The 10,863-nt window shown below is 45.9% G+C and overlaps 1 protein-coding gene across 3 annotated transcripts in view; it reads right to left on the bottom strand.

Moving 5' to 3' along the window:
• Positions 1-649: 649 nt before the first annotated feature.
• The window catches only part of CHMP3 (charged multivesicular body protein 3), a 110,056-nt gene continuing 99,842 nt past the window's right edge, over positions 650-10,863 (bottom strand). For all 3 annotated transcript variants that reach the window (XM_077134839.1, XM_077134837.1, XM_077134838.1), the window contains 2 exons: positions 3,376-3,490; positions 650-1,202 (listed from right to left, as the gene is read on the bottom strand). In XM_077134839.1, the coding sequence (XP_076990954.1) occupies positions 1,048-1,202; positions 3,376-3,490 (270 nt within the window). In that variant the 3' untranslated portion in view covers positions 650-1,047. The remainder of the gene's footprint in view (positions 1,203-3,375; positions 3,491-10,863) is intronic.

The raw sequence follows: 10,863 nt of genomic DNA, 5'->3' as shown, positions 1-10,863 counted from the left end.
ATGAAAAGGCTGAGCAGAAACTGGGAACAAGCAATCCCAGTTGCTTATCAGGGTGGGAACTCTCAGTGGCAGGCCCCTTACCCTGGGGTGGATAAATACTTCATCCTCAAATAGAACAGGGTCTCTCCTTTCTGGAATGATGTGGGACGGGAGAGCTACCATCCCCTGGCCCTGGCCTGAGCAGTTTGGCCTCCCTGGGAGACTGACCACAGTGGGATCTCCTCCCCTGCTCTGGGGGGTCCTCTGTGCTGTGTAACAAAGTGGTCACTTGCCGACAGTTTCCGCCATGCCTGAGCCCATGTTCCCACAACACATCGTGTAGCAATTCATCCTGCAATGGAAGGGAAGGGAAGGAAGCTGCAAAGACACAGCCAGACTTACAGCCCAGACCCAACACTAACCAGCCAGCAGGACAAGGGGTACAATCCCCAAGCATTCTTTTTGTTTAAAAAGTTGGCAAATTCAGAAGAGGCTCCCATGGTGTGTGTATGTGTCTCAGATCCACTGAGCAGAAGCCATTTCTGTTGAGCTTTCAAACCCCATATGCCTGATTATTGTCCTTCCTCTCTTTCCAGGGCCAACATACGATATGATCTGGGACAGCAAACACCTTGAAAGCTCATCGCACATTACAGTCCACAAGGGGACCAAGTGTTAAAGCAGAAATTTATTAAAATCCTTTTATATAGTGTTTTATAGACAAAAAAAATGTAGAGTCTTCAACATTCAGACAATCAACTCTATTCTCAGACATACTTCATGAGAAGAGAGAATTCTTTGCCCTCCCCCCAAAAAGATACCTTTTTAAACCCTTAAAATGACTCATTTAATTACACCACCTTCTACAGTAACACTTGCTTTGAGACCTAAGAGAGCTCCAGACCTCTGCAGAGGACAGATGTTAGCAGAGAACCTTCCCCAAGTGCAATGCCTCAAGACAGAGGTGTAGTGCAAGAAGACACACAGCAGGCAGCAGCTTCAGAGGAGTGTGTGTGTACCCGGGCTGGGCCAGGAGCAGAGCGAGGGCTGGGCCGGGCCAGGCGGCCCCTAGCTGCGCAGCGTGGCCAGCCGGGACTGCATGGCCTCCAGGGCCTCCTCCTCCTCCTCCTCCTCCTCCTCCTCTTCGGAGGCAGCCATTGCTCCTGGGGGTTCCGGCTCCGGAAGGGCATCGGTCACCTTGCTGGGTGCTTTCCCCAAAGCCCCTGAAAAGAAACAGCAAACAAATGAACAAAATGCCCACTTCAGAGGTGCCCCTTGTCCTCCCCCCACCCCTTCACACCTGGACCCCCTGATAGGAAACAGAAAAGGGGCAACAAAACAAGCTGTTCTGGGGTTTTGCTCATGGTGGCAAGTGTGCAAACACCGACTCATAGGAATACCAAATCATAATAATTATAAGGATTTTAAGAATCACGGTTTTGACGCTCCTGATCTAATTTCCTAAAAACTACTGAAAATTTAATTTTCAAGATTCATGAAGATGCTAAATCTTCTCTCCAAGTAAATTGTTTCTAAATTTTTCACAAACTTTTCCCTAACTACTCTTCTTTTTCCAAACAAATTAAAATAATAAAATTTTAAACAGACCAATTATATTTTTTATTAAACATAAAACTCAGAAAAGCCAGAAAAATAAAATTTTAAAACTCTCTCACTCAAAGATAACTGCTGTCGACATTTTTATCCCTTTTCCAGATGTTTTTACACAGAAGTGTGTACTTTTGTCAAAAGGCTTTTTTTCTCCTGGATGGAACATCTTTCCATGTCAGTGAGTATATTTCTACATCATCTATCACAGCTAGATAGTATTCCATTAAAACAGAGATCAATTGATTCAGCCAATATTCTACTACTAGGCACTTAGTTTGTTTTAAACTTCAATACTATAAACCCTGTCACTATGGACCATCCTTGAGTTAAATCATTCAGCACATCTTAATTATTTCATTAGGGTCAACTCCCAAAAGTGGATGTGCTAGGCCAAAGGCTTTTGACAGCTATTGCCAAGATGCTTTCAAGAGAGTCTGTAGCAATTTAAACTTCCATGCAGTATATGAGAACAAATATAAAAAACTTATGCTTACAAGATATTCAAAAAGTATTGGCGAAGTCCCTTGAGGGATGGGAGGAAAACTATGGAACTATTACATTTTACCTCAGGGAATCCCCTGAGACTGTGTCAAATATTAGGGATATCCAAATCAATAGGTCAAGCCCTTTGATCTTGAGGCTTGCTCTTATGAAGCTTCAGTATGTAGCAGAGAAGCTTAGCCTACTAATAGGCATGCCTAAGAGTTACTTCTGGAGGACCTCTTTTGTTACTCAGATGTGGCCTCTCTCTCTCTAAGCCCAACTTTGCAAGTGAAATCATTGCCCTCCCCCCTATGTGGAACATGATACCCAGGGATGAGCCTGGACCTAGCAGATGGGATCAACAATGCCATCCTGACCAAAAGGGGGAAAAGAAGTGTAACAAAGTATCAGTGGCTAAAACAGTTCAAACAGAGCTGCCAACCCCCAACCAAAACCATTCCTGCCAATCCTAAAGAACACCTAGGATGCTAGATAAGATTCAACAAAGGTTCCATGTACTAAGGTAAATTTCTAGAAGCCTATAAGCTCCAGATGGGTCCCTGGACCAGATAAGTCCTAAAATGCAGAGGGGCCATTCCTTCTAGAGCATCAACTAGTTCCATCCCCCATCCCATATTACTGACAGCACCTTCCAACATGAAAAGTTAGAATGGGCATGGCCCAAATACCCCTAAAGAGTGGCAGGAAGATCAAAGGTGATGGGGAGTTATACAGAGAAGATAGGGCTTAACAAATGAGTATGACTGCTGAATCATTATAGTGATATTTTAGTCCCCAGTATCTTAGCACAGCTAGAAGTAAAAACCAAAAATTGTGGAATTGTAATCCATACCAAACTCTGAAATCTGTTCTATAACTAATTGTTGCGATGTGCTTTGAAATTCATTGCTTTTTGTATGTATGATATTTTTTACAAAAAAGAAAAAAAATGTCGATTGTGATAATACACACACAGCTACATGATACAGTGAACCACTGATTGTACACTTTGGATGATTATATGGTATGTGAATATATAATATATATCAATAAAAAAATAAAAAACAAAACAAAACAAAAACTTATGCTTACAAAAAACTCTAGGAATTAAAAAAATTCTTTATCTTTGTGGGGTGTTGAAGATGGTTATAGATGTCATGTTTTTCAGGATATAACTTGTGTCATCTAAAATACAAAATGTAGAGGTAAAGGAGTTACAGCCTAAAGAGCTGTTATGCAAATAAGGGACCACAGGAGCAGCCATAAAAAGACCAGAAAACAGGATGGATCCCATGGCGATACCTGCTGTAATTTCAAAGAGAATCTTGTCGATTTCCATTTCTGCTGCTTCTTCCATTTCTTCCTGATCATCCATGCTTTCAAAAGTGTCCTCCAACATCTCTTCTATGATCCCAGCCTAAACACAGAACACACACACATCACTGCCCTCAGTCTCGAAGGCACCTGCCACTCCCTTCAAGTCCTGTCTACCCTTCCAGGGCTGACAGGCAAGACAGTAGGGCCAAAGGGAATGCTGGACGCTGCCCCTCTACAGAGGCTAAAGGCCCTAAGGGAACTGGCTCTCCGAACTGAGTACCAAGGCTGGAGAGGGCCACCAGGGACTATCGGCAGAGACTACCCAAGCCATGGGACCCTCATGAGCAGCAATCGAAGAACTTGCTGAAGGATGAGCTGGGCAGCAACTTTCCTAACACTGCAAATACCATTTGTGACTTAGGGAGCCAAAACATGGCCTGAAAGCCGCTTGCAGCTATGAGACTCTGTAATAACAAATGCTAAAAGTAGGGTAGGGAAGCCAGAGGGCAGGTCCAGGTTATAGTTGCTGGCAGCCACCAGGCCCTGCATCAGGCCTGAGAAGGCCAGAAGCAAGGCTCTCCAGAATCATCAGACCCCCCATGTGAGGAAGGGGTGTGCTGGGCAGTCCACAGGCTGGTCTAGTTAGTTGGGCAAGGATCCCTTGATCCATCACCCCAGCTCATGCAGCAACATGGCACCACTGGGGGTGCGAGAAAACTGCTCTCCAACACTTGACCCCACAAGGCCCACAGGCTTCCCCACTGAACAGGCCGCTCAGGGCCCAGACATAGCCCCATGGGCAGTTTGCTTTTGAAGCAAATGATCAGAGCAGCAGCCTCCAGTGTCAAAAGGCAGCTGCAATGTTGCTGGGCAGGAGGCAGAATCCCGACTACTTTGCCACCTGCTTTGTACCCAGACGTCCCAGTGGATAGGGGTGCCAAGGGCCATGTGCTCCCCTACACCCGGCCAAGGCCCCACTCACTGCTCACACCCTGCACAAGGTCATACCCAAAGCAACCCACCCTCCTGCCAGCCTTTCTGCTTCTGACGACTGATGTGAATCCATTCACAGAACCCTTCTCACCTAGAAAACGAGCAGGTAAACAAACTCACATTCACAGCCAACTAGTGGCAGCCTCCGGCCTAGCTGAAGACAGCTGTCTCCTGAACACAGCTGCCTTCTAGCCATAAAAGAGGCTAGAGAGACATCTGCAATTGTCTAAGAGCAGCCCTGTGCATCCTGACTGTCTATGGCTCTCAGTGTCCTGGAGGAAGAACTTGCTGTTCGGTTCCTTATTCAGCCCACTGGGGCCATCCGTCAAACACTTGCTCAGGCTGCACATGGTGGCTGAGTTGGGGGGGCTCTACGTATTATGGTGACTGGACCTGCCCTGCCTCAAGGAGCTGGGCTGCAGCACACATGGGGAGGCACCTCCAGATGCAACTGTCCAACATGAATTACCATCCACAGGCCTCCTCCAGGTCTACATCAACTCTTACTATTCAGAAACCACTGTGGAAAATGATGGCAGATTCTAAAAAAGGCTGTCCCTCAGATTCTGGGGTTTACATGAGTTCAAATAAGCAGGCCTGATGCCAGGACGATGTTGCTGCCTCTTCTCTGAGCCACTCCTTTGCCTCCAGACTTCTCTGGGGCCAGTAACCACCCGACCAGGGGCCGGGGCTGCTGACTCATCTGATAATGACCAGCTCCATGTGCAACCAGCAGCAGCTTGCAGGTGAATGCACCAAGGCTGGGGAGGAGGCACTGGAGAACGCAGCCTGGGGGGCAGAGGAGCTGCAGTTGCTGCATGGTTCAAGCCTCTGTAAGGGCTTTCATGCGATGGTGTTTCTGTCCCCAGGGGCCATCTCTGTGCATCACTGCTTGTGGAGGGCTTCCGGAACCCTGAGGTGGGGCGGCAGTAGAGCTCACCTTTAAGAACCTGCTAAGGGCCTGGAATCTATGCATGTCATTGGACCTGGCAGATGTGCTGTACTAGGAGTGAGAGTTGATCAATGGGGACAAACAAGTAGAAGTGCAGATATAAAGGAGACCGGGGCTTCAGCTCTGGAGGTCTCCGCCATCCTGCCAAGGAATGCAGGCTGCCACTCCAGTCCAAGGCATGCCACTTCTTCCAGAGCCTCAGTCCCACAGTGGCCTCAGCAGGTCCCCAGCTCGCAGGAACCCCTCTTACTTTTTAGAGAACTCCACAGTCCTGCCCTGATCCCAGAGGTCCAGAATTGAGCCATGGTATGTGGGAGCAAGCGTTTTGTGGTCAGGAAGTTCCAAGGAGCAGACATCCATCCGCGGAGTGGGGAAAGTGAGATGGGATGGGTAGGGGGCAGCTGGTACTGCTGTGTGTCCCAGGCCAGGGTCCACAGCATCACCCCCTCTTCCATCTTGGTGGGTGAAAAAGGTAAGGCAAAGGAACCCGAGCCATGCTCTATCTAAATACAAGGAGAAATACCCCTAGAGCCTGAATGAAATGCCCCTAGAATCCTCAGTCCTCTGAAGCGGCCTGAACAAGGAGTTGTTTTCCTTGAAAGAAGGATTTATAAAATAATTTTCTCATGCCAGTATGAGAAGATTAAGTACAAAAGCATATCAATGGCCCCACCAGGTGCCACTACCTTCTGTGGGGGGAACACAGAGTAGGCTGGGTTTTCCATGTCTTGTCTGCTCACAGCCTACTCTTGGGATAGGGTGCTGGGAACTGTCCCAAGCAGTGGGCTGTCATGACAGGCAAGAGGGGTGGGTGGTGGGACAGCTGCAGACTTAGCTGCTGCTAAGGTCACGCCTTCCCCATTCTGGGCGAATATGCTTTTGTTTATTTACTTTCCTGGATAACTGCATTTTGGGTCCCATTTTCTCCAGGATGCCAACTGCACCAGTTGTGTGCAAACGATGGGTCTTTTTTCCTAATTTCGTTTTGTACTTCTGGTCATTTTACTCTAAGGTCCTCATTCCTGCGCTATGTTCTCAGGTACGTGCAACTTCAGGGGTGAGCTGGCAGCAGTTTGAGGTCTGCAGAGCAGGAGTGCTTGTTGTTGTTGCTTTATTACCAAGAAGAAAAACTGCTTGAACTACCTCGTTTCTGCCGATTAGAGCTGGCTTTTCTGCCATGGTGTCCTCTTGAAATCTCTCCAGCTTTAAAGTGTTTCAAAGGTTTCAACTCGGTCATCCCATGACTTGATCTTCTACAGGAAGACTGGAAATCAGTCAAAACAGGAAGGTGGTGCAGAAAGGTTAGGAGAGAGTGGGCTGCTGCTTTGTGCCCTTCAGACTGTCTGCTCTGCTGTCTTTTTTTTTCTGGGATGGCAAGTCAGTGTCTTTGGTTGAGGCCTTTTTTTTGGTTTTCTTCTTTTCCTTTTCCTTTTCTTTGGTCCTTTTTTTCTTGTTGAAACTCTTCTTCTTCTTGCTCTTCGAGTTGCCTTGGTCTCTGCCCTCAATCGTCTCCATCACCAGCTCCTCTCCTAGTTTGTCCTTGGCCACTCGGGAGTTAGGAAACCCCTTCCCCTTCTTCTCTTGGACATTACCACTCACTTTGTCTCTCTTTGATTTCTGCTTGGAGTCCCGGGGGGTCATTTCTGGGAAAACAGCATCCTCTCTGCCTTTCCCAGCTGCCAGTTTGTTCTTATTCTTAGGGGCCTTGGCAGCTGGCTGGTCTTCTGACAGCTTTGGCTTGCAGTCTACCTGAGCCTTCCTGCTGCTCTGTGACTGCATCTATGGTCACCTTCCTTTCCTGCTCCAGCAGCTCCGCTAGGACCTTTGCCACCTTTGCCACCAAGGCTTACACTTGGGTCTCACTCAGGGACCAGGGCTTGCTCAGGAGGTGCTGGTGATGTTGTTCTGCAGTGCTAGTGTTGAGGCTCGGGGGTTCATGGCCTCCTTCTTGGGCTTCTGAGGTCTGGTACCTGAGGTGGCCCCTTTCCTGCCTGTTTTAGGGGACATGGTAGTTGCTGCTTGTTGGCGCTCCACCTCCAGCTTGCCATCTGGGACATCTTTGGTGGCTGGAGTAGAGGAAATGGAGGGATTTGCATCTGGTCAAGGAGTGGCCTCTGAAGCCTAGGAATTGGCTGGGGTCAATTAACCTAAGAGGGGGTCACATAACCTGAGAGGAGTGATTGGGAAGGCGCTACTATCTCATCCTTGCTGGACTCTGCTGTGGTCTCCTCCACCAAGGTGGACCATGTCTTTTTTAATCCATTCTGATATTCTGTGTCTTTTCATTGGGGAGTTTAATCCACTAACAATGTTATTACTATACAGGCAGTACTTCAACCATTTTATCCTTTGGCTATTTTTTTGTTGTATCTTTTTCTCTCTTTTTATCCCTTTAGTTACCCTTAGTGATATTTTTCATTTCTACACTGTCCTCGAAGTCTCCTTCTCCTGTCTTTTCAGCTTGCAGAACTCCCTTTAGTATTTCTTAGAGGGTAGGTCTTTTGTTAACAAACTCACTCAGCTTCTGTTTGTCTATGGATATTTCAAATTCTCATTTTTGAAGGACAGCTTTGCTGCATTAAAGAATTTTTGGCTGGCAATTATTCTTTCAGTATCTTAACTATATTGTACCATTGCCTTCTCACCTCCACAGTTTCTACTGAGAAATCGGTACTTAGTCTTACTGAGTGTCCCTTTTATGTGATGGATTGCTTTTCTCTTACTGCTTTCAGAATTCTCTGCTTATCTTTGGTATCTGACAGTCTGATATATGTCTTAGAGTGGGTCCATTCAGATTTATTCTGTTTGGAATATGTTACACCTTCTCGGACACGCATGTTTATGTCTTTTATTTATAAGAGTTAGGAAAACTTTGGTCATTATCTCCTCAAATATTCTTTCTATTATTTTTCCCTACTCTTCTCTTTCTGGGCTACCCATGACACTTGTTTGCATGCTTTATGTTGCAAATCATTTTCCTGAGATCCTGTTCAAATTTTTCTATTCTTTTTTCTATCTGTTCTCTCTTCTGTTTGGATTCAGATGCTCTACCTTCTAGCTCACTGATCCTTTCTTCTGCCTCTTCAAATCTGCTGTTGTATGCCTCTAGTTTGTAAATTTCATCTATTGTGCCTCTCACTCCAATGAAATGTTACTTTTTTGGTATGCTTTTAAATTCTGTGTGTTCTCCCATAAATACCTTTTATCTCTCTAGCCATATTTTCCTTCATCTCCTTGATTTGATTTAGGAGATTCGGTTGACCATCTTTGATTAGTTATTCTGTATCCCCTCTGATTGGGCCATATCTTCTAGTTTCTTAGTATGGCTTGTGATTCTTTGCTGATTTGGGGGCATCTGATTATTTCTGGGTTTATTCTGAAAATTGTTTCCTCTCTCTTGTCTAGGACTTTGTTGCTAATTGGGTTTTTGTTAAGGCTCTTCTTTGACAGTTGGTTTATCAGTATTTCTCAGCCAAAACAGGGCCAGGTACCTGTGCAGGGGATACAGACAAGATCCAAAGGACCCTGGGGAAAGAGTCTGGAAAGACTCTAAAAAGTCTTTATTTTCTCCTTTCACTTCACAAGGCCTGCTCACCAGATCGTGCTCTTTGGCAACCTATGCCCTTTAGCCTTAGGAAAGAAGACTATTTTTGGCCCTTTGCCAGTTGTGCATCTGATGTGATCAAAACAGTGGTGTGGCAGTGTTTGACTATGATGGGCTAGGACAGGGGGTCCTGTGATCTAAATTCACTGGCCAATAGCTGGATCAGTTCTGGGCCATGTCCTCCTCTGTACTTGGGGCAGAGGACTCCACTAGCTGCCCCAGTCCACAGCAGCCCCCCAAGACAAGAATTGGGCCACTTGCTGCTGTTTCCCTTGAGGCTGGGAATGGGCGCCAGGAGCTACAGTCTCTGACCATGGTTTCTCAGTCTCTTTATCTTGCAATTCCCTGGATGCTGTACAGAACTATCCCTGGTCTCTGGAACCTCAGAAGAGTTGTTTTGGATAGTTTCTTCCTGTCTACTTGCTGCTTTTGGTGAGTAGTGGGCTCTGTAGTTCCCTCCCTAGTCCTCCATTTTCCTGGACATTACACACCGTTGTGTTTGGATTGACCAAACCTACTTAATCACAATCTAAGGATATAGAGAAAAATTGGAGGGGTGGGGGAAGAGATGTTTCCATGTAGAAAGTTGGAGTGAAAGATCAATAATGGGAAGACAAGTGTACATCCAAGTTACTCAGGAATTTTTATGCAGATGCAAGAAACTTATATTAAGTGGCCATAAGACTGTTTAATAGATGGAATAATGGAACTCCATGCTTATTGCTGGAAACCAAAGCTTTGTATTGAATCTTGGATCTACGGGGAGGAAGGGAGGGTAGGAGAGCATGTACCTGTCTGTCTTCCCCTCATCCCTGAACTGCAGAAGACCAAGCCCCCTTGGGCTTTGGTGACCCCATCACTAGGGTGTGTTTCATTTGATGGTTGATTTTGTACCGGTACTTCCTTTTCCTTCTGCTATCATTTTGTAACATATGCTCTTTCCCCCTTTCTCTTTTTACCCTGGAATAATATAATGAATAAATAAAGACTTACTGGTTAAACACACACACACACACACACACACACACACACACACACACAAAAATAGAAAACAGGCCTGAAGTCACTCCAGTTCTAAGGTGGAGAGTCAGCTACCTACTTGGGAGATGAGACATGCACACAGCACTTTGAAAGGACATATATTCCCAACCTGGCTTGCTCCTTACCAATACCACCCAAGAATTTCTCACTCCAAACACCTGGGCCTTTAAGTCTTTACGCTGCTTTACTTTCCCAATACTTTTCTTCTCCAGTCACTCTCCTTTAGGCCCTCTAGCCCTGTATATAATTCAAATACATAAATGAAATTCCCTAGGACAAAGGGAGGCCATTTTGTGGACAAACTAAAGAATCTGTAGTATACGATCTTGGTTCTCAGGCCACATACTTGAATCATGAAACAGCACTGTTACAACCACTATATCCTATCACCCCTTCCTCTGTGGCAGTTCAGGTGATAAAGTCTGACATTTGTCTCCACCCTGAGATCTGCCACCTACTACCAATGTAACCTTGGGCAAGTCATCCACAACTCCTGTGTGAGAAAGGGGTAAAAACACCTATCTCGCTGAGCTGCCAGGAGGAGCAGCTTGCACGGGGTGCCATGGGCTTGCAGTATTTGGGTGATTTCTATTTGGTTCTCCATCTCCCCTTTTCTCAGTCTAGAATACAGGTCAGCAAACTATGATCTGTGGGCCAAATCTGGTCTATTGCTTCTGTAAATAAAGTTTACTGGAACATAGCCATATTCATTTGTTTATATATTACCTATGCCTATTATCAGGCTACAAAGGCAGAAATGAGGATTACAACAGAGATATATGTCCTGCAAAGCCTAAAATATACTTATTACCTAGCCTTTCAGAGGAAAAGTTTGTTCATCCCCGGTCTACAATGACATTCCTCGCCAGCATCCCTAATGTTC

This window comes from Tamandua tetradactyla, chromosome 17 (assembly GCF_023851605.1).
Source record: "Tamandua tetradactyla isolate mTamTet1 chromosome 17, mTamTet1.pri, whole genome shotgun sequence".
NCBI classification, from domain to species: domain Eukaryota; kingdom Metazoa; phylum Chordata; class Mammalia; order Pilosa; family Myrmecophagidae; genus Tamandua; species Tamandua tetradactyla.
This window is presented reverse-complemented; position numbering and strand designations above follow the sequence as displayed.